The sequence below is a fragment of the Furipterus horrens genome, unplaced genomic scaffold (genome assembly GCF_987537825.1).
Source record: "Furipterus horrens unplaced genomic scaffold, mFurHor1.1.pri manual_scaffold_9, whole genome shotgun sequence".
Taxonomy (NCBI): Eukaryota; Metazoa; Chordata; class Mammalia; order Chiroptera; family Furipteridae; genus Furipterus; species Furipterus horrens.
The window spans coordinates 91,177,802-91,200,871 of record NW_028327179.1 but is presented as its reverse complement, the minus strand read 5'-3'; the positions used below and the strand labels follow the sequence as shown (position 1 = coordinate 91,200,871).

Here is a 23,070-nt window from a genome sequence, read left to right as displayed (position 1 = left end):
CTTCAGGCTGGCTTATCTCATGGAAGTGAGAACCAGGTCTGTGCGAACACACACTGCTCTCAGAGGCAAAGAGAAACGGCTGGGGAGTTATCTCTGCGTTTTCCTCTGAGCATTGATTCTTTCGGAGATGAGCCGAAGCAGCGCCCACAGGGAGATGGGCACTTCCGTGCCTTCAGCCGGTGGACAACGGGACGGGGATGGGCGGAACCGCAAGCTGCATGTTTCGGTCACTAATAACTATGGTGACTTGGCTGCAAAGCAAGGAATGTCATGGTACTGATAGAACTGCTGGCTGCAAGGGTAAAAATAGATTTCCTTTCTATACACACACACAAAAAAAACATTCATCATCACCAAGCTAGTGTCCACAGAGCGAGAGGAGCAATCAGGAAGACGTGCCCTCTGACCCCACTACCAAGGCTGTTCTTTGCTTAAGTCAGGGCTTTGTTCTGGCTTAAGGCCGCCAGCCCATCCAGTGTGATTCATTCATGCAAGGAGTGTTTATTTACTGTTTACACTGTGCAGAGCCCTGGGAGGACAAAGTTGAATGTAAGACATAAAAACCCAACTTTCTGGGTAAACGCGGGGCACGGCTCTCCAGGCCAGCACTGCGGGGTTTGCGGGGACATCGCCCCCCACCCCGCGCCCGTGAAGCCCCAGGTGGCCTGTGAGCGGGGCAGCCGTGGCGCTGGCCCTGCTGTCACACTGCCCGGCCCTCCCTGCCTTCCAGGCTGCTGCTCTGCTTCATGAGCTGCACCACGCTGCTGTCCATGTGGCTGTCCAACACGTCCACCACCGCCATGGTGATGCCCATTGTGGAGGCGGTGCTGCAGGAGCTGATCGGCGCCGAGGACGAGCAGCTCGTGGCCCGCGACTCGGGCGCGGAGGCCGAGCCCACCAGTACCGTTTGCCGGAGTTGATCCGCCCTTTGCCCCGCTGCCCTCCTCCTGAGCATCGGCCCAGCTCGGTGCCCTCGGCTGCTGCTTCCCCTGCCCCTTCCGCCATACCCGCCCTTGTAGCCTGAAGTTTCCCTGAGACAACCCCCCCCCCCCAATTGCCAGATCTTCCTTCCTTCCTCCCCCACGGACAGCAGTCAGCCTGGCCCCTTTCCCCCAAACGCTCAAGGGGCAGGACAAGCCAGGAGTAGTCCCGCAGCGCCTTCAGGGGGGAGGGGAGGGGAGGGGAGTCGTCATGCACCCCTCCCCCAGCAGAAGCCTCCTGCCCTCCTTCCCCCACGCAGCCCTGAGCCCCGGAGCCCTGCCCCACGGGGCCCGTCCAGCCTCCTCCACGTTTCACCTCCTGCTTTCCTTTGCTACTGTAGGTCTTGACGCAAACTGTAGCCAGCCTTCTCTGGAGCTCATCTTTGTCAACGAAGAGTGAGTATGACTAACCCCCTCCCAGGCAGGGCCCCTCCGGGCCCTCTCCAAGGTCTGGGAGGCCGGACCTGAGCCCGTCCACAGTTCTTTCAGAGGCGGGGGCCACGCTCACATCTGGCCGGCCACCCTCTGCCCCTGCCCTGACTTGCTCTCCGCGCCTGGGAGCCACTAGCCAAGATCTGGAAGGTCACTCCCTTTAAGCAAAGGGTATTGTGGTGACGAGGCAAACGATAAAAAGACTCCTGGACCTGAGGAGTATATCGATTGTCTATACATCCACCAAGTTGAACTTTTCTAAACTTACATCCCTCTTAGGAGAATAATACGTTTCAGTAGTCCCTCTCTGTATCGCGGTTCACTTATTGCAGCCTCACAGTATCGCAGGATTTAAAAAAATATTACATTTAATTATTTATTGCGGATTTTTCGCTACTGTATATCACGGAATTTTGCAGTACTGTATACGTATGTGGTTAAAGTTACGTAGGTTTAAATGTGTAGAATATGTTTAAGAACATAAGTAGTGTTTATAAAAGTGTGGAAAAGGTTAATAAGGGAGTGGGAAAGGTTAATAAGGGACTGGGAACGGTTTATAAAGCCTTAAAATATATATAAATACTAAAATAAATGTAAGGTTCCTACTTCGCGGATTTTCACCTATCGCGGAGGTGGGGGGGTGTTGTCCAGAACATAATCGTTACTACATTTGGTCTTCCTAGAGAGAGCCAAGAAAAACCAGGGGGCGGGTGGCAGATTAGGGGACATCGGTAAGCGAGCTATGGGATGATGAAAAGAAGGAACCAGAAAAGGAGAAATAGTCTCAAACATTCATGTGAGGTAGATCCATTACCAACTGATTTATTTTGGAGCTTCGATATCAAAATGTGGTCTTCAAGGTATTCCATGATGAAAATGTTACACTTTAAAAGCTGGATTTGTACTAGAGCTCAGTTTTGCAGTTTGCTCTTTTCATAAAAAATGGACCACTCACATTGCGTGAAACCAGCATACGGAATGGGAGAAACTCCCGCCATCATAGCCTATTGGGTCCCCTCCCCGAGCCTTGACAATACTTCATACAAATCCCATAGCTCTTCTGGCTCCCGTCAGCCATTAGAATGATCTGTTTCAGATCTTCAGCAGTCTAGCCCAGACTCATCTGAGAACTTCCATCTGTCACCCAAAGCTTCTCCCCCACACCTTCTCATGCTCACACCCGCCCCGCTCAGCCCAGGTCTGCAGAATAACAGGCAAAAGCCAGTGGGGGAAGTTGACTCCTCTCTCTCTTCCTCCACCTCCCTCTTCTCCTCCCCCCACCCCCCCACCCCTACCCCCAGCTCATTCTGCTGCTCTGACTTCTCCAGGGAGCAGGAAAGATAAAGGGCAAACAGGTGTGGGCTGGGGGTGTCGTAGGAGGAGTGTCCTTGCAGTGCCCTGGGCCTGATGGCCGGCCTGATGCCCATCACCGTTCATGCTCCCCTTGGTTCTGTGTGCTGCCAGCTCACACCCCCGCCCTTACAGCTCCTTTGTTCTGGGGGCGCCTCTGCCTTTTCAAGGTAGCTCTAGCCCAGCTACCTTCTGTGGGTGCCCTGCCCCCGATGAGACTCTTGGGCACCGAGAGGACAGGCTGGGGGTCACCCTCCTCACGCTGGCCATCCACCCAGGCAGTGCCCACTGGCCTCTTTCCTTTGCTCTTTTCCAGATGAAAATAGGTACCCCCAGACTCCAAAGCAAAAGCTCAAGTTGTCTCTAGAGTCCTCTGGTGTGAGGATGCCTCTCTCAGGGCCAGCACCTCCCATGTTGTCCGAGGGGGTCCTCGCCTGCCCTCCTCACCCAATTTGGGAAGGAAGGTGGGAATGGGTCGGGGGTGGGGGGCATGGGGACATCACCACACTCCTAGAAGGCTAATGACTCTCTCCAAAGAACGCTTCCCTCTGCCTGCGCTTCCCAATCCACTCCTTATCCTTCCCTGAAATAGTCTGGACCTGGGTGATGCCCACAGGATCCAAGTCCTACACATGGGGTCAGCACCTCTCATTTGCCTTCACAGGGGGTCACAGCGCCCACTGCTGTCAGAACAAGACAAACCAGAAACACCCACGTATTACACTCAGTGTCAGGCCGTGCGCTGGTTTCCCGCTTTCTTTTCTCCTTAAGGCCAAGGACTGCAGTTGACAGCCACCCCCTGAGGGGCAGGCACTGATCAGAAACTGCGCAGTGTGGGCCTTCCCATTTCTGTCATCGCAGATAAGCACTTCACAAGTTTCTCTTTCCAGAGAGGGACCTCTGGAGTCAGGCAGTGAGAAGCAGGGGTCTCCAGCAGGCAGAGGCAGGTTCCTACCCAGCAACCCCACTTAGCACCCGGTGCCCCAGGAAGTTAGCAACCTCTCTCTGCCTCGTTTTTCTACCCTGTAATGTGGACAGTCATGCCTGCCCCAAGGATAGACAATGTCTGAGGATTAAAGGCCATTTCTGAGCACTCAGCACTCCATGTGAGCTACTATTAGTGTCAGTTTCTAAGAAAATGCCCTGCCCCTGCCCCCAAGAGTTGCGACAGATTAGGCTTCCTTACAAGGAAGCCGAGAAGAAGGAGTCTAGAGGGTCACCTTTCCCATTGTGGACACGTGGGGAGAATTCCCAGGTCATGAAGTCTGGTCCACGGTTGATTTTCCCACTTCCTTTGTTCCAGCACCTCAACGACAGACTTCACTTCTCTGATGCAGAACAAGGTATGTACTTAGGGTTGGTTTTTGTTTGTTTGTTTGTTTGCTTGTTTTTCTGTGCCTGAAAGTCCCTCAGGATAACTCAGGGACAGATGCCAGACAGCGTGTCCTAGAGCCCCATCGCCTCCACTGATGTGAGTACAGAGAGGTGGTCCCCAAGCCTGGATGGAGAGGCGCTCCCCGAGCCTGGTCAGGCTCCTGGTAGGGTCCTGCCTAGTTCCACACCTCGGCCCTGAGTCCTGGGCTCAGCCACATACAGCCTTATTTTTTAATTCTCATGGAAACCCAATACTCAGTCATCCAGATTTTCAAGAGCCACAGATTCATCCTTAGGATTTCTTCAGGAGGGATTCCAAGTACAAAAACCTTATTACGGAAAGAGACACATTTAGAGGGGAAAGTAAAGTTACCTGCACACTGCTGCTGGGCCTCCCCCTCCCCCAACGGCTCTCCTTGCACCCGTCCAAATGGTGGGCTTTGTTGTGGTTCGTTTCTTTTCATTTTGTGATTTTTTTTTTAAAAATGAGGATTCTTCATGAGCCAATGAAGTTCCAGAAAGCCAAGGTCTATTATAAAGACAGAGCCATATTCTGATGAATTTCAAAAGCCTCTTCAAATGGGGTGCTTGCCTCCAGGCTGGGTGGGACCTGAGGCAGAGGGAGGCACAGTTGGGGTGACTTTCCACTGCATGTAGACCCTGGCTTCTGGTCTCCGGCCCCCATAGGGCTGGGGCATGGGGCGCCCTTGGGATGAAAAGGGGTCCTTCTCAAGGACCACCACATCCTCTTCCTGACAGTGTAATTAATGGTCTTTGTCCCAACAGAACCTGAATGGGGCGCCCACAATCACGAACCCCATGAAAACAGCAAACCACCAGGACAAGCCGCACCCATCCCAGGTAATTTCACACATTGCCCCTCCTGACCCTGTTTGCCTCCTCACAAGCCTGGAGCTTCCAGGGGCACTGGCCTTGAAATTGCGAGGGCACCAAGCTAGTGAGCTGTCGCCAGACCCTCTTTGTCCACATGCCTGCCTGGCCTGCATGTGCCTGGAGATAAAACATCCACCTCACTGTAGACCGGGCAAGTCATTCTACTATCTGAGCCCCAGTCGCTTCAAGTATAAAAGCGGAGGACTGACCTAGATCAGAAGGTGTCCAAACTATCCCTCAAAGGTGCTTCAGGGACATTGCAAATATTTTATATGAACATCCAGAGATTTTCAGGCAACTGCTTTTCTATGAGAATAGGATTTTCCCGGTATTTCCTGGTAAAACAAAATGCAGAAAGAAATTAAATGCTGAAGCTGGTATAAAATTACATCTGTCACTTAAAACCTTGATTCAAATTTGCGTGTTCCTCAGAATGATCTCGGTTAACTTAATGTCCATCATCGTCACACATAACTGCCACCATTTATTACACCTATTACGTTAAGCGTCTTCTCTCTTGTCTTGGCTCAATGAGGTAGGAATTTTGAACCCCCATTTTCAAATGAAGCAGAGAGAGGAAATCATGTTCCCAAGTCCTCGAGCTAATGAGGAGAGCACCTTGATTCAAATCCAAGTCTCCCTGACCTCCTGTGTATACACTCAGTTATAAAATAGATGATGTATGCCACTTAAGTGCTGCATTTACATTTTATATATTGGAGATCTATGTAAAAAATCATCAGCAGAAAGGATTGTGGCAAACCACGAAACCAGAGACTCTATGAGGTCTCTCCCAGCTCTGATAATCAGTGAATCTTTCAGGAAGGTTTGGAAAGGCCCAGACCTGCCTGGGCCCTCCTTGGAAGATAGGGAAGTAGTTAAGGGCATGGAGAAGTGTGGCAAGGTGGCCTCTTCCCCATGGTTGTCCTATGACCTGGCCTGACATTTGTGCCAGGCCGCTCCTAGTCTCATGAAGACTCATGTGAGGTGGCCAGGCCTGGACAGGGATGGTGGCCCTGGCTTCTGTAGTTCACACTTGAGACCAGAGGTCAGCACCCTCTGACCCCGAACAGCTGTCATCTCGACCAAGCAGGACCTGAGAGGCCCACAGCAAGGCTGAGGCTTATATGCAAGGATGAGGGGGACGGAGGGGAGGAGAAACCAGTAGGGGAGGAGAAACAAGGGAGGAAGGAAAGGCGGACGCAGGCACACATTTCGACCTCTGCCCAATGAGAGCTAGAGTCCTTTTGTAATCCAAGGCTTATTTTTTAGTCATCTGTCCATCAGGACTGCCATTCCCACTGCACACAGCTCAACCATCTTCAGACACAGAGGGGAGGGCAACCAGTTTTAATGGAGGTCAAGTAACAGACAGGACATGCTGTTACTATTAATAATAACATTAATAACAACAAAAATAACAGTAGCTTATCATTTGTTAAGTGCCAGGAAGTATTCTAAGTGCCACATACATACATACATCTTCATCTATTCCTCACAACCACTTGGCAGAGAAAATAGGATTTTCCCCATTTTACAGGAGAAAGTGCGATTCAGGAGGACCGCCAGGGTGGGAAATGGTAGACCTGACATTGGGATTGGTCTCTCTGACATGCAAGTTCAAAGCCTTTTCCACCACACCACGGTGCCCCTGTTTTTCATGCTTCATGCTGGACAGCCCGAGCTGGGTTGGAGAGATTCACTGATGTTCCTTTGGTAGGAAAAGCCACCAGTGCTGACACGCGGCCCCAGGAACCAGGAACTCAAAAGAAAGTACAAGTCCCACCACGACCAGATGATCTGCAAGTGCCTGTCTCTGAGCACATCTTACGCCGCCACCATTGGAGGCCTGACCACCATCATTGGCACCTCCACCAGCCTCATTTTCTTGGAACACTTCAACAAGTAAGTCACTCACTTGGCCAACAAGGATCTACTAACCAGCCACCATGTGTCAGGAACGTGACGAGGTGCTAAAATACAGCAGAAAAGGGGACTAGAACAGTTTTTGTACCAAGAGGGGAAAGAGATGATCAAGTCATTACAGTTCAGTGCGACTGGAGAAGGGCAGGATTCTGCCGGGAGAGCCCCGCTGGGGGAGGCCACCCCATCTCAGTGCCTCCCCAAAGAGGCAACAGCGGAAGTCAGAGCCCTGACGCATGAGCTGGAGTAAGACCAAATGAAGGGAGAGTCTCCAGCCAAAGCCAACAGTACGTAGGCGGGCTCAGAGAGAGAGGGCAGAACGCGCAGAAGAAAATGAGAGAGGGCGAGAGGAAGCGGGAGGGGCACAGGAGGACCACAGAGGACCTGGCCAGGCTCTCTAAGGCAGCGGCCCCCAACCTTTTTGGAACCAGGGACTGCCTTGGTGGCAGACAGTTTTGTCATGGATGGGGCAGGAGACAAGAGGCGGAGCTCAGGCTGTAATGGCTTTGCTAGCTGCTCACCCCGTGCTGTGCAGCCTGGTTCCTAACAAGCCACGGGCCACTATACGTCCACGGCCCCGGGGGTTGGGGACCCCTACTCTAAGGAACCTTCATTCAAAAGGCCATAAGAAGCCTTTGAAGGATGTCAGGCTTGGAGTGAGGTGATGAGATTTATAGTTTTGAAAGTTCATTTTGGATTTTAAAAGGAGGGGCTGGAATGGATGGGAAAGGAGAAAGCGGGCTGCAGGGAGAAACTCAGGATGCTGCCCAGGAGACACCCGGTGGTGGCCTGGGTGACAGTGACAGGAGAGCACAATTGCAGATCTGAGAGACATTCACAGGTAGACCCGATGGGGAAAGGCCAAGTCAAAATTCCGGTCTGGTGGCTTCAGCCATGCGGAACAGAGTTGTCCTCAACCTACCTGAAGGGAAAGATGAGGAAATGTTGCAGAAATTGAGCTGTCCAGTTAGAACAAACAGCTCTGAGCCTCAGGAGGAGTTTTTAGGCTGAAGGCGTGGATTTATTGTGGCCGGTGCAGTTCACTGCACGGGTGTGCATTGATGTGAGCAAGAAACATTGATCGGTTGCCTCCCGTAAGTGCCCCATCCAGGGACCAAACACACAGCCTAGGCATATGACCTGATTGAGAATCGAACCTGCAACCTTTCAGTGTGCAAAGCAATGCTCCAACCAACTGAACCACACCAGCCAGGGCTGGACATTTTTAATAATATTTGAATGAGGGGCCCGACATTTGAATTCGTACTGAGTACCCAGATCAGATGGTAGTTGGCCCTGGTGGTATGCATGCGGGAACTGGAGCCATCAGAGTGAAGGAGAGAGATTTCTCAGGGGGAACATGCAGAGTAAGGAGAGCAGAGGGCACAGATATGATAGGAAGCTTGAGCATTTAAACTCGACTACAGATAAGAGAATAAAACGGGATCAGACAAGGAAGAGGAAGATCTGGTGTCATTCTACCCAAGGGGAGAAAGTGTTTCAAGGAGGAAGGAGCGGTCCGTATTTTAAAGTTTCCTGAGAGATCATGCAAAATAAGGAGGAAACTGAATCCATCTGATTTGGTGCCATGGAGGTTACTGGTGATCTAGGCAAGAGCAATTTGGTCAAGTGATTGGAAAAGAAGCCAAATTTTGGGGAGTTGGGGAGTTCGAGGAGGTGAGACATGGGGTGAAGGGAGGAGACATGGGATGACAATACAGGGAGAGTGAAGTTGGGTCAAGAACAAGCTTTTAAGGTGGAAGACATTTGAGAGCTGATAGGAAAGATCCAGGTGAGAGGAAAATTAAAGGTTGGAGGGGAGGGGATAATTGACAGAGTGATGTCACTTGTGACACAGATAAGTCACAAGAAGGGATGGGACCCAGAGTGAAGAAATTGATCACGGACAAGAGGAGAAACCCGTCTTTCATTTTAGCAGACAGGGGAAGAAAAGAAGAAAGGAAAAGGGGAGGGAGGGAGGAGGAAGGGCCGATGAACGTTGAAGAGCCAATGCCTCAGGATCTGAGCTTCACGGACCCCTTACTCACTGTTACTCGGTCCAGGCTCTGAGTTTTTGCTCTTCAATTTCTGCTTCATTTTGTGGTTGGGCCAATACGTATTCCCTTGGTCTACTTCTATGGTGGTGGATGGTACATTTAGTCATGACTGTGGCTTACCTGGACAATGGGGATTCTATGACAGGAGGGTGGGCTCCCTGGGTCCCCACTGGTCTGAAAGTGCCACTGTGTTTTCTTGGCATTGGTGAACAGCCCACCCCCAGAATTCATTTCAAACCCTTACAAATTAGTTGTTCCACTCAGGATACGTATTCTCACTTTTTTAAATGCTATAAACAGTATTAGGCTCTTTTATTTATCCATGAAATTCTATTTAATCTATTGTAAAAGTCCATTCCTTTTCCTGGGTCCAGGACCTAGGCTTCTGGGTGCAGAGAAGAAATGATGCAACAGACTTAATGCCTGATAGCCCAAGGCAGGGAGCCTCTGAATGGCTTATATCTAGATCCAAAAGCCCTTCATCCCAACGCCCAGGATCAGTGACCCACGCCAGCCTTTAGGGAAGGCACAGGCTGGCATAACTTCTCTGAGAGGCACACAGAGATGAGAACAGGTAGGTTGATGACCAGGCCACACTGCGAAAGAGTGGATGTCCCTGTGATGACAGAGGACATGAAACATTCTTACATCCTGTGCTTCCATTGCATTCTCCCTGGGGAGCCTGCGCTTGGCCCTTCTCTTTCCCCATGCAGTGTCTAGAGGAAAAGAGGGGCGCAGCCTGCTCCCACCTTAGAGGCGCTCTAGGCCCAGCCCCAGCACAAAGGGCCCAAGGGTAAAGAAACGGAAGCGTTGCTAGGCCGGCGTCAGGGCTCACGTGTGGTCCATCCTGGCTTCCCAGGGAACAGCATGGCTCCAACCCGCAATGAATGAAGAGTCCCGGGTGGCCTCCTTGGCATTCTGAGACAGCAGTAGATATAGCGCTAATAAAGGATTTGGAGGTTCCAACTCTCACTCCTCCATTGGGCACAGTTAACACCTGGGATCTCCATGAGGCTCTGGAGTCCAAAGTTGTCTAGAATTGATGCTTTGTGTCCCAGAATCAAACCTCCTAATGTATACCAGGCTGCCCTCTCCATGCTCAGTTGTCTTGGAAACCAGATAAGTAGACTTATCAGAATCTTTATGAAAATTAAGAGCAAATAGCTCCTGAGCAATTCTCCTGGATGCAAAGTATATACACTTCGGTGACACCAATTTTGGCTGCTTTGGGGCCTTGTCTAGCCTACTTCATAACTCCTGGCGGGGCTGCATACACTCGCAACTGTCCAGTAAGTGAGTTCCAGCTCATGGGTCCCATATTGTTATCATTACCTCTGTGTCAGTTCTGCCATCTGTCTTCTTAAGGAGCCCTTAGCTTATTACCCCCCAAAATCCACATGGAAACCCGCCTCTTCTAATTGCCGACCTCGTTCTTTCCCCTCCAGCCACTATCCAGCCGCCGAGGTGGTCAACTTTGGCACCTGGTTCCTCTTCAGCTTCCCCATCTCCCTCATCATGCTGGTGGTCAGCTGGTTCTGGATGCACTGGTTGTTTCTGGGCTGCAAGTGAGTCCCAGGGCCCTGCCAGCCAGCCAGGGGCTCTGCTGTTCACCCAGGGTCGCAGCGCAAGCCCTGGAGGGCACCGGTTGAGGGGGAGCTGCCAGGGAACCGCAGGGGATGCCCCTAGGAGACTACAGTGGACTAGGTGGCAACTCAGGCGTGGTCTGTTCTCGACGCTCAAAACATACGGGCGCTCTGCACTTCAGTAAGAGCTCTACCATGCAGCGTTCTTAGTGACCACTAACGGGTGGGAGCAACTGTTGGTTTACAAAGAATCTGACTTGAAAAGTGTTTAATGTAGTTCCTTTGTTCTCAAAGCATATAGAGTAATATCAACTAACCACTAAAGAAATAAGATCCCGAGTAGAAGTTGCCTTAGACGCGAATGATTTATATTGAGTAGTTGTATGGAACATGCTCATTTCCCTCAAAATAACAAGTTGGACGTTTCTCTGTGAATGTTATTTCATACATTAATCTGCTTGGCAAGCCTATTCTTCACAGCCAGTAGTCTATTACAAATTTGACCGGCTTCAGATACATAAAGGGAAGATACATTATGTATGAAGTTTTGCTATTAGTCCATGGAACTTAATGTTTCCATCAATCAGGGAATGTTCTCTGAGCTGACATTTATTTTATGACTCAGAGGCTCTTGTCAAATCAATGATAGCTGAATACTTGTATGCCTCCTGTGTCACAGATAGAAAACCAACACTGCAGACAGACAAACACACACGTTTATGTGTGTAACACACAAGTATATAGAAGCAACCTCACATAAATACACCTGCATAAATCCGTAACGCGTAACTTCACATTGATTAAATAGTAGGTGGAGAACCCAAAGGCTAAGGAAGAAAGTTAATGAGAGGCTGTGTAACTTGACAAATAAAAGTCATATGATGCGGGGAGGGGGCAGCAAGCAGGGAGTGTGAGCGGGGAGGAGTGTCCAGAGCAAGCCAGTGGTTTATTTAGCATTTGCTTATTACTCGGTCTCCTGTGCTTCTTTATTCCTTTGCTCACTCTCCCCTCTCAGTTTTAAAGAGACATGCTCTCTGAGCAAGAAGAATAAGACCTCAAGGGAAGAGCTGTCAGAGAAGAGGATCCGAGAGGAATATGAAAAGCTGGGAGCCATTAGGTGAGAATCAACCATTCACGTTCTTTCTCTTCCTCCGGGAGAGAAAGCACGGCCCAGGCAGCCAGCACAGGGCAGCCTTGTTCCCGACGTTCCCTGGAGCTGGGGGAGCTCCCACAACTACAGCCCAGGCATTTAGAGATGCTATTTACTGCCACAGTCTGGCTGGCTGGGCTCCCAGGTGGCCGCCCTTCCCCTTCACTATATTCTGATCTAAGGTATGGCTGAGGCATGGGGGTGGAGTGTCACAGACCTGCCGCCCGAGGACAAAGCACAAGCCAGGACAGCTCAGCCACTCTCCCGGCTGAATTCTTTCAAGTCAGGCCTTCCCACATTGCTCAGGATGGGCCACCGCAGGTCCAGCGGCCACTCCCAGGGAGCTGGCGACTTTGTACTGAATTTAGAGTCACAGGCAGCATCAAATACGGACTGAAGATAGAGTGTGAAAGAATTCTGTCACCAACCCTCGGCCATTTCCTTCCTTCTTTCTTTCTCTCTCTCTCTCTCTCTCTCTCTCTCTCTCTTTCTTCCTTCCTTCCTTCCTTCCTTCCTTTCTTACTGTTTGATTCTATTTACTTATTTATTCACTTATTTTACATTTAAGCTGTTTTTGAGCCATTCCTACCAGCTTTCCCACAGTGACCTTAGGTCCTGTTCCCTGCTGTTTCTCCTCCTATGGCAATCGGCATGGTCAACTTTGGGTGAAAGGATTCAGATTTAAACTGTATTTTTTTCTATCTTAAATTTATAAAAGGAGTACATGTTCATTATAGAACACTTTGAAAATACAGAAAAATATAAAGGAGTTAAAACTGACTTGTATTCCCAGCACCCCAGTGTTAACCGTTAACAACCGTTAACATGATGTACTGTTTCTTCCCTGATTTTTTTATGTGTATGAGCAAAATTCTGCAAACTTTTAGTAAAATTCAGTCCATACCGAAGAGTTTTACAGCTTGCTTGTTTCATTTAGCATTAGACTTCATGTGTGCCCACGTGGTTAGCTCTGCTGTGGAAGCACCATTATTAGATGCATCTCACTGTAACAAACAGCTATACCTAAATGTATTCAAGGCCATGAAATATCATTGCATAAGTAGGTTGTTTCCCTTTTTAAATGTGTTTAAATAGATAATGCTTTGATGTGCATTTCTGGTTATTTTCTTAGAGAAAAGGAATGACCGAATTGAAGGTTCCTGAGGTTTATGGGTCAGGTTGCCTCAAAAAGGTTGTGGCGATTGCTACTCGGACCAATGGTGTCTGCAGGCTGTATCTGAAATTATCTTGTAAACGTGGGGTGCTGTGTTATCCTTCCCCCTCCACCTAGACGCCCCTGGTGAACGTGGTTAATGTTTCTGGCCTCGTCCCGCCCTCTTCCCACTGCACTCCAGCGTGCAGAGCGGCTGAGCACTAACCGGGCTTCCTGCCCCCAGCGCTGGAGCTCTGAGCACAGAAGCGTCACAGAGCAGGTGACACCGCTGCCAGGAACTGCCCTGTTTTATTCCGTAGCTACCCTGAAATGGTGACTGGATTCTTCTTCATCCTGATGACCGTGCTGTGGTTCACCCGGGAGCCTGGCTTTGTCCCCGGCTGGGATTCTTTCTTTGAAAAGTAAGTGGTAGCGCCCCCTCCTTAAGAACAACCTCGTCATGTGAACTCCCCAGGCAGCTTTGACAGGCGCCCCTTCTAGACTCTCAGGGACAGACGTGAAGCCAGGAAGACACTTTGTTCCCGTGAAAGTCCCCTCTTTCAGCAGGGCTGCAGGGTGCAGTCAGGACGGAGAGACAGTCTGTGGAGTCCGAGTCCCGGGCAGGGACCCAGCTTACCCAGCTCTGTGAACTTGGTCTTGTGACTTACATTCTTGGGACCTCAGCTGTCTCATACATAGGGTGCCATGAGTTAAAGGGGGACATGTCCATCAAGTAACGTACCAACTGTGAAGAGACTATGGCCATGGAGCGGCCGAGGCCTATGGAGGGCAAGGCAGATGGAGGCTCCTGTCCCGGCCCCGCATCTTCCCCTGAGGCCAGGTCCACGGGCCTCAAGCTCTCCCCACACAGGGAGGTGTGACCCCCACTGGAAAGAGGGCCCACCCTTCTCCATTCTCCTTCATCTAGGCAACTCCTCATCACAGTGATCCTTCTAGGACTCGCCCCAGTGCTCGGGCCTACAAATTCCCACTGACTCGTCCACCCTAGCCAGGCTCTGCCTGCAGACATTAACCACTGCCCATTAAATCCACCACTGCAGAGCCCACACAGCTGGCAGCGAGAAGGGTGACGTCCCCTCTAGTCTGCCTTACAAAGAGGCCTTGTGTTCAGACAGAGGTCCCCAGGTATCATGTTGCCCCGGGGCATCCTGACCCTCCCGTCCAGCTTGCCTGTCTCTTTGCCAGGAAAGGCTACCGCACCGATGCCACCGTCTCCGTCTTCCTTGGCTTCCTCCTCTTCCTGATTCCAGCCAAGAAGCCTTGCTTTAGGAAAAAGAAGGACGGTGAGAGAGTTTGAGGGGAGAAGTTGGGGCTGGCTCTAGTCAACGAACACCCAAGTCAGGATTTTCAGAAGGAGCGTGACCAAGGCCCTCTGACTCCGCCCAGATATAGCAGAGCACCCTCCCAGACCACCCGGGTCCTTAGTTCGGCCCCTGTCTCCACAAAGCACACCCGTGAGGGTTCACCTGGCTCTACCCCCCTGTCTCCCTGTGACCCAGGGGAGGATCGGGAGCCCTCGCCGAGGATGGAGCCCATCATCACGTGGAAGGACTTCCAGAAGACCATGCCCTGGGAGATTGTCATCCTGGTGGGAGGAGGCTACGCTCTGGCTTCTGGCAGCAAGGTAGCTCTTGAATTCTGCACATACTTGACAAAATATTTCTCCAGCTACTTTACCGACTGAATCATTGCGGTTCTGGGCGGAAGGATTCAAAGGAGCTGAGGGAGAGATGAATGTTCCCTTCCAAGGCACTGGGAAGGGCAGCAGTACAGCCAGGAAGATATGCTGTACTCCCCGAGCTTCTAGGCTAGTGCTGCTGGGCCCAGTGACAGATCAGCTGTGCCACGGGGTCAGGGCACACGGCACTCACACCTCATGGATGGGCCCGCACTGTCACAGCAAAAGGTGTACCGGATATTGTAGCCATCTCCTTCTGCAGAGTTGACAGTGGTGACAGGAGATATGTCTGTAACGGCCCAGAGATGCCCCCTCCCCCCCAATGACACACAGCAACTCATCCCTCAGTCAGTCTGTAGGCGTATTCTGAGCCCCTTTGGAGAAGATATGCCAAAGCTGATGCAAATGCCCCCTGATTTCCTGATTGGGAGGATTGGGGATGAGATCTTTTAAAGGGGGCTGGTGGGAAATAGTTGAATTTCCTAAAGTGCTAGCCCTTCCTAAAATAGAAAACGACCTTAAGAGTGAATCAGGCTAAGGTTCACACCAGTTCTCCCTGCAGCCTCTCTGAACACATTGTCCCGTTCTAAACTTGTGGGCCACTGCTCTCTGCATCATTAATATGTCCCAGGATCCTGCACTTACACCAAGTCCCGCCTCCCACCCAATGTGAGGTTTCTTTCCCAGACACCCCTGGCTTGTACACCTACAGGGCACGCCTTGAGCCGGGAACAAAGCACAGCTGTTGCCTGCTTTCAGCTCAGGTCTTCTGGCTCTGTTCTCTGGAAACCTCCTCTGTGTGACAACTAGTAAAATAATAAGTATTAATCCTCCTAGATCATTTTTTTTCCAACTAGAATTCCTTTGTCCCTTTAACTATCATAGAAGTAGTGGCTCCTTATCATGCTGGTCCTCTTCTCAGGACTCAGTCGTTTGCCCTTGGCCTTCTTCCAACATGGCCCAGAGGCAGTGAGGCTAAAGCAGTTATATTACTGAAGCCCCCCCCCCCCCAGGTGTGATCCCAGCACCATCCTGTATTTGTACGGAAGATTTTGTAAGATTTTTCTTTGGCTCTCACGTCAACATTTATGTTGGAATTGCAGTCAACTCAACTCTTTCTTCTTTTTATTCTTAGCCACTATTAAGCTTCAAATCCTCCAGCCAGTTCTGTATATATGCTGTCCACACTTCTAATTCCAAGTTCAGGATATCGTATTCATCTTTATTGAATTTCAGTGGTTAGTTTTGGCCTCTGAGCCCAGCCTGGCAAGATCTTCTTCTGTTTAACTAAAACTGGGCATGTATGACAGATAGTAGAGTTAATGTTTCTATAAAACCCCAACTTGCTAATTTTAATAATATAATTCAGGTACCATAGATGGGATTCCTACTGAGTTTGAAATCATTTCGGTCTTGACATTAGTGAAGAAAATCCAATCCAAAATGTTTCCATACCAAGGATTTGAACAATTAAGACTTCCTTTGTTGTGTTTTGTTTTCCTAACTTTGCAGTCTAGTTTATCAATTTATCTCAAATTATAGTATAAAATAGTCCTGGGGAAAAATAACCGCCATTAAGTTATTTCACTTTACTTAACAAGTGCTGTTGGGATAAGTAAAACTCCATTTCTTTATAAAAAATATATGGTTTCCACGCAGCAAACTGCTCCCCCTCCCCTGTCTCTGTCCAGTGATCAGGGTTTACTGTGCTACAAGAGTTAACAACGGCAGAGTTCCTGGAGGCCTGGAGGCTCTGTACCCACCATGAAATGAGGTCCTCCCCACAGATTGGATTTGCAGCACTCAGTCAGTTGCGGGGGGTGGAGGGGGGAGGATAGAAAAGTCCTCCCAGGTTAGAGGTGGCTACAACAGACAGAATTCTGAAGGCCCTGGTCATCAGCTGTCTGTGAGCTCCCAGGAGGCGTGGAGATCAAATGAGCTTTTGATGATCTGGAGAAGAGGAGAAAAAGTAGCCTCCTGACAATATAGAGAGGCCGTCTTTCATTGTGAAACATGAATAGAGCTTGAGGAACCATAAAATGTCTCACCCTGCTCATTTCTTTACTGCATTTGCAGTCTCTCGGGTAAATCGAAAAAATTAGAGCATATCAACCACAGAGGGGAGAGGAGGGAGGAGGGCAGGAGGTTGCCTAAGGCAACCTGGGTTTTTTGTTTTTTTTAGCACAAAAACTAAACAGGGCTCTTCATTTTTTAGAGAAGGGGCTAGAGCCCTCACCATTGCCAGATGAACAGCTTCCACCCCAATGAATCATTCCAAGTGGGAAGATTCATCTTTTGGAGTGGCTGTGTATAAACGTTGCTAATGGAGAAGGTTCAAGAGTGGCAACAGGCTTTCATGCCTGGTGTCGTCAGTAAGCACAGGCATGTTGTAGACCCGATGTTAGTCATGATGGGACCTGAACCTACAGCGGGCTTCAGCTCAGGACACTAAATGCAGACAGACTAGTAACCCTTCCCCTCTTCATTACTCAAGTTAAACTCCTAATATCCAGCTCTGTCTGCTCACTCCCCCTCAAAACACAGGAAAGGTTACTATCCAAAGAGGTTCACAGTTTTTCCCTCTCTTGGGGGAAGAAAGAAATATTCCGAAAGCAGGATTACACGTGGCAGTCTGTGTAGAGGGCACTGTTGACCGGATGCAGACAGTGAGGGTGGCAGAAGCTGGAGCAAGAGTAATGAGATTGAAGTTGAAGAGCTCACCGCCCCAAAGACCTGCAGCCCCTGCCAGGCCATCGTGGCAAAGTCCTAAGAAGAATCAAGGCGATTAGGGTGCATGGCTGTCCCCTCCCATGACAGCAACTGACCGGGATGCCCTAAGACTGAATGTTGTACAATCATAAGAAAGAATTTCTGGGCTACAAAAATGATCTAATCGTAAACATCAGGAGGGCTGCTGGGTCCGGTCTGCCTGAAAATAGGGAGGGAGGCAAATCGGAGGACTCCTGTGGTTCCTCAGCCCCCCAACACCCCTGACCTCCTGGAGGCTGAGTTCCCCTGGGAATGTGCCTTTCCTCCTTTCTGCTAACTATCCCTTGGCCTGCAGAGCTCTGGCCTCTCCACGTGGATTGGGCAGCAGATGTTGTCCCTGAGCAGCCTCCCACCATGGGCAGTCACCCTGCTGGCATGCATCCTGGTGTCCATTGTCACAGAGTTTGTGAGCAACCCGGCCACCATCACCATCTTCCTGCCCATCCTGTGCAGCCTGGTGAGTACAGCAGGGCTCACGGGGGTCCCGGCGGGTGACTCAGGGGTGTGCAGTGGCAGGCGGGGGCCAGGGAGCAGCTTCCTTGGCTGTCCTCCCTACTCTGGTCCTTTTCACAGCCTTCGCTCATTGATGTTCAAACCACAGTTTGAAAAATCAGGTTTTTCAAATAGCAACTGATAAGCCAATAGATAAATTACTAAAGCAAGCAAGTGTTCTAGAAACCCTTTCGCAAAAGGCTAGGATTTGTTTGGGGAGGAGCTTGGAGTGGAAACCTTACAGCTGTAGGATTCCGATTCCCCACCATCATCATCAGCCCCCCTCTCCTGAGATAAGACCTGATAGCAGGGCCAGAGAAGTAACTCCAGAAAATGGAGACAAAATGCTCCCAAAAGGACATGCAGCGACAAGGACAAAGACCACAGCTCTCCCACCACTTCCACCCACTTCCAGTGCCCAGAGGTTCTGAGAGGCGGGAGCAAGGCCAGCCCCCTTTCATGGCCTCAGAACGATGTGTCATTAACAGAATAGGGCAGGGGAGCAGCGGCCAGATCTCAGCCTGGCTAAGCGGCCCCAAGGTAATGCACCACAGTCCGTCCATTCTGTGAGGTGGAACCTATGGAATGAAGGCTCCTCCCCGTCCCCAACAACACAACACCCCCCTGCTCTCTCTAACCCCAGACTCTGCTCATTAATCAGGTGCCTCCCTCCAACCCCCGGCTCCCAGCATCTCGTTACTGCGAGCACGGGAGTGCGCTTAGTTAAAACTTGGCCACACGGAGGTCCAGCTGATGGGTTCACATCCATATAAAGCAGCGGTTCTCAACCTGTGGGTCGCGACCCCTTTGGGGGTCGAACGACCCCTTCACAGGGGTCGCCTAAGACCATCGGAAAACACATATATGATTGCATATTGTTTTTGTGATTAATCACTATGCTTTAATTATGTTCAATTTGTAACAATGGAAATACATCCTGCACATCAGATATTTACATTACGATTCATAACAGTAGCAAAATTACAGTTATGAAGTAGCAATGAAAATAATTTTATGGTTGGGAGTCACCACGACATGAGGAACTGTATTAAAGGGTCGTGGCATTAGGAAGGTTGAGAGCCACTGATATAGAGCAAGCAGCTTACCCTGAAAAAAGGCCCCTTTGGCTCTGTACCCCAAGAGCAAGGGATCTCTACTTCAATCAAAGCAGCTTTTTCATGAGATTTGTGTTTGAAGAAAGAATCTCAGCTAAAGAATAAAACTGAGAAACCACTTCCTTAGACCAGCACCAAGAAAGGAAACATTCCTCCTAGGAGCAACTCAGAGCCTGCGTTTCCGCGGGGAGTGAGGAGCGTGAGCACGTTGGCGTGCCCCTGGGAGCAGTGATTTAACCGCCCCCAGCACAAGGTGTCCAGCCAAGGCTGGCCAGCACCAAGCCACTGTTGAAAGCCCATCTGTGATGCTAAGCCCAGGAAATGCCAGTCTACTGTCCAGACTAACGCTTCTTTGAATTCTCTCCTTCCAGTCCGAAACGCTGCACATTAATCCGCTCTACACCCTGATCCCAGTCACCATGTGCATCTCCTTTGCAGTGATGCTGCCTGTGGGCAACCCCCCCAACGCCATCGTCTTCAGCTACGGGCACTGCCAGATCAAGGACATGGTGAGTGCCGGGTGCCCTCCTCCTGCCGGGAGGACGGGGATGACCGGCACCACAGCCCGGCACTCAGTCTAGTGTGGGAGAAAGAAGGGTGCTGGTGAAAAGGTTTGGGGTGGGTCCCTAAGCACCGAGAAGGGCGATAATGGGCTCTCCTCAGGCCTTGATTGGGAGTGAGTGGGACCACGGACAGAGGAAGCTGGAGCCGACCCAGGAAGTCGCCCCGTTCCAGAAGGTGTGAGCTTCTGGTCTTTGCTTCCATTTATTCATTGGGCCGGTGGGCTATTCATTCGAAAAGCTGGCTTATTCCTAGCAGGTGAAGTTTGAGAAACTGTATGAACCTAAAGTGAAAGGTCTTTTGTGAGAACAGGATCCGTTAGTGGAACTCTCCCCCAGGCAAGAAATCCCTGAAGCAACAGCAGCAAAATGAAGCATCCACAGCTCATGTCTTAGTTCTGAGCTGGGCGCAGGCGCAGTGGCTGCCAGGAGACAGTCTGCGGCTGGTTTTAGAATCGGGCGTGTCTGCCTCCCACTCCTCCATCCACACTCACTGCTGGGCCATTTACTGTCCGGGGCTGATGGGGGCTTGGGGGAGGGGGAGTAGGATGAAAAAACCTGAAACAGATGACTGGGGCCTGACTGTCTGAAATAGGGTCCATTCAGCTTTGCGGAGGGTCTCAAACGTTTTGTTCACTGGAGCCCGAACTCCTTCCCAGCAGCCCTGTTAACTAGCACATGGAGGAAAGAAAGAGCTTCACGCTGGTAGCAGATATTCAGATCCATCTACCGTTCAAACTGCTCGCCCAGGTCACTCATACTTCAGGGAGGTCATGGCCACCCCTATCCCCTCAGTCTCAGCCTGAGCTCTGCCCCAACTGTCCCCCTGCACCGCCCGCTGTGCGCCCCGCCGTTCACCCCAGCCTTCTACCCTGGAATCAAATGATCAGAAGCAGGAGCTATCAAAAACACCGGATGACAGGAAGTGGGCCAGTCCTCGGTTCTGTTCGCAGCTGGGCACTGACTTGAGTCTTCAATTTCCTTACCTGCACACTAGAATGCTCCACGTGGTCCCCTTCAGCTCTAAATGACCTCTGTGGAGCTCCTTTACAACCTGTCCCCTCTCATCTGCTAGGAAACAGGCGTGGTTCTCCACCTCACAAGGCCCAGGGGGCCAGAAAGCAGGGAGGGGACATGCCCACTCATGTGCTTGCAGCAGCCGCCTGGCATTCTGTTTCCCCTTGCAGCTTTCCCAGGCTTACGCCCGCTCACGGGCTTGTTGTGGCCACACGCTGTGCTTGGTTACGCCCTGGTAGGGTGCCAGCGAGCCGTACTGTACATTTTCCCATTCGGCCCCGGCTGTGCCACCCGTCATGCCTCACAGCCCCCTCGTCTGTGAGTGCCAACGCTGTGGCAGAAAGGGAAGGGGTCGGTCACTGAGGTGACATTCAATCAGAAGAAGGCAAAGCTAGCACGCCTGTGTCACCGTCCCATGGAAGGGCTGAGCAGACGCAGCTGACCCGCTCCCCCAGGGGAACCCGAGACATCCGACTTCCACAGGCTGTTCCTTGAGAGAGAAAAATAAAGGGTAACAGTGGCAACGGTTCCATAGAACAGTCCCCCCTACCAGTCCCCCGTACCTGTCAGCACATTAAAGGCTCTGAGAGGTTCCTGCCTTAAAGAGGCCTGGGTAATTGTAACACATTCCCCCACAATGTAGCTGCAGGATCCTTTCTTAGTGCAGCTCTCAACATGGGCATCTCTGGTGTCTGAGCATTTACCTTCGGAGCCTCCTCTTGACGATGAGGGTGTTACAGGTGGGGAGGCTCCTAACACCCTCCTCCCAGCCCGAGGCTCCCCTCCCCCTCCCCTCCCGGCCTCCCCCAGCCTGTGCCACCCTGCACAACAGCGCACCCCGGGTAGCGTCGGGAACAAAGCAGGTCCAGCGAGTGGGCTGTGGTCGGGCGGGACATATTGGGGGGCATTCAGGGTTCTGGGCTGCTGCCTGCTCAGTGGTGAGGGTGTGCTGGTCTGTGTCCTGCAGGTGAAAGCCGGCTTGGGGGTCAATGTCATTGGCCTGGTGATAGTGACGGTGGCTATCAATACATGGGGAGTTAGCCTCTTCGACCTGGACACTTTTCCAGCCTGGGCTGAGGTCAGTAACATCACTGATCAGGCCTAACGGCCAGCCAAGGGAGCTGCCAGCACCCAGCAGAACCTGACCGACACCCAGGCCAAGAAAACGCCTGGAGCACCCATCCCCCACCAGGAGATCCCGCCATCTGCCACCTCAAGTGCTGTGCGGGCCGCCTCCCACACCTACCAGAGCTCAAGAAAACCTACTACTTCCTCACTTCTCTGCCTCTAATCTCTGCTAGCAACCCTTTTGGAAGGCAGGAGGAGGAGAGAGCCTGCCGAAGCCCCCGTCCCTCGCCCCTCGCAGGCTGAGCCTCCCACGCTGGCTGGCCTCACTAGGTGTGATGTCACTCAATTTCTTAATCCCTTCATAGGAGTTGAAGGAATTCCAAGCCATCTTGCCTACGCACAGATAGTGAGACCAGTGACATCTCTTCTGTAAGACACTCTCACCTAGAACTTGAGAGCTTACAGCAGCTCCTTTCTCTTAAGTGTTTCTGTCCTCAGTTCTCGCCACGGAAAGCCAATGCTTAGTAAGTCCTCTGTGGCGGTCAGAACTCTTTGATCACTACTCTGATTCCCTTTTAAGCATCTCTCTTCAATGGCTTCTCTTTACCTCGACACCAAATTCCTATAAAGAAATAGTGTTCCCCTTTTGAAAAAAGGCTGGTGCTGTTCTTCTCTCTGTCAAAGGAAAAGGAAGTAGAGAAAGAAGACACGTCGTGATTAACATCTCTTCACTCACCACGAACCATCAATACCCCTGTGTTGGTTCAGTGTTGGGAGGGAGGAAAAATGTTCATACCTGTCATATTAAAACTATAATGAAGACCACAGTACTACTGATGGCTTTCTTCCGGATGTAATGAGCAGTTCATTCCTGAGGGGACAAGTACAGAAAGGGCCAAACCCATCCATCACTATCTACATGTTGACAAGCCCTTTGAGGGGAGAGGAGATGTCTTATGTCTCTGAGAGTCCCCAAAAACTTATACAATATAGTCAACTGTAACTGTTCAATAAATGTTTCCCTTGAGAAAAATCACTTTAAAAATCAAAGCCTCCTTCTTCTTCCTGAAAACCCTGCCATTTTCTCCAGGATGGTTGTCCTTGCTATATGACTGGATATACAAACGGGGACCCCCCAAAAACCATGATTTATAAAAAATTGTGTATTTATTCTTATATTTAAACTTCAGTCACCTTCAAAGTACAATACTCTCCATTTGATGCAATACACCCATCAAGACTTTTTCCACTGCTCAAAATAGTTTCTGAACTCATTGGTTTTGATGCCTTTTAGTGCTTCTGCCATTTTGTTTCACCTCTTCCACATCGGCAAAAACATTTCTTCTGAGGGCTTTTTTCATCCAGGGAAACAAAAAGGTAGCTCAGGGTAAGACAGGGTGAGTAGGGAAGGTAGGGCACAGAGTCATGCCATTTTTAGTTGAAAACTGAACACT

At 50.6% G+C, this 23,070-nt stretch overlaps 1 protein-coding gene across 1 annotated transcript in view; it reads left to right on the top strand.

Annotated features, from left to right (window-relative positions):
• The window catches only part of SLC13A4 (solute carrier family 13 member 4), a 38,150-nt gene extending 15,498 nt beyond the window's left edge, over window positions 1–22,652 (top strand). Inside the window, exons 4-16 of the mRNA XM_090287555.1 lie at window positions 731–900; window positions 1,322–1,376; window positions 4,066–4,105; window positions 4,923–4,997; window positions 6,751–6,935; window positions 10,456–10,575; window positions 11,609–11,710; window positions 13,217–13,318; window positions 14,103–14,200; window positions 14,417–14,541; window positions 17,660–17,821; window positions 19,343–19,480; window positions 21,516–22,652. Of these exons, the coding sequence (XP_090143681.1) occupies window positions 731–900; window positions 1,322–1,376; window positions 4,066–4,105; window positions 4,923–4,997; window positions 6,751–6,935; window positions 10,456–10,575; window positions 11,609–11,710; window positions 13,217–13,318; window positions 14,103–14,200; window positions 14,417–14,541; window positions 17,660–17,821; window positions 19,343–19,480; window positions 21,516–21,653 (1,510 nt within the window). The 3' untranslated portion in view covers window positions 21,654–22,652. The remainder of the gene's footprint in view (window positions 1–730; window positions 901–1,321; window positions 1,377–4,065; window positions 4,106–4,922; window positions 4,998–6,750; window positions 6,936–10,455; window positions 10,576–11,608; window positions 11,711–13,216; window positions 13,319–14,102; window positions 14,201–14,416; window positions 14,542–17,659; window positions 17,822–19,342; window positions 19,481–21,515) is intronic.
• Window positions 22,653–23,070: the final 418 nt, after the last annotated feature.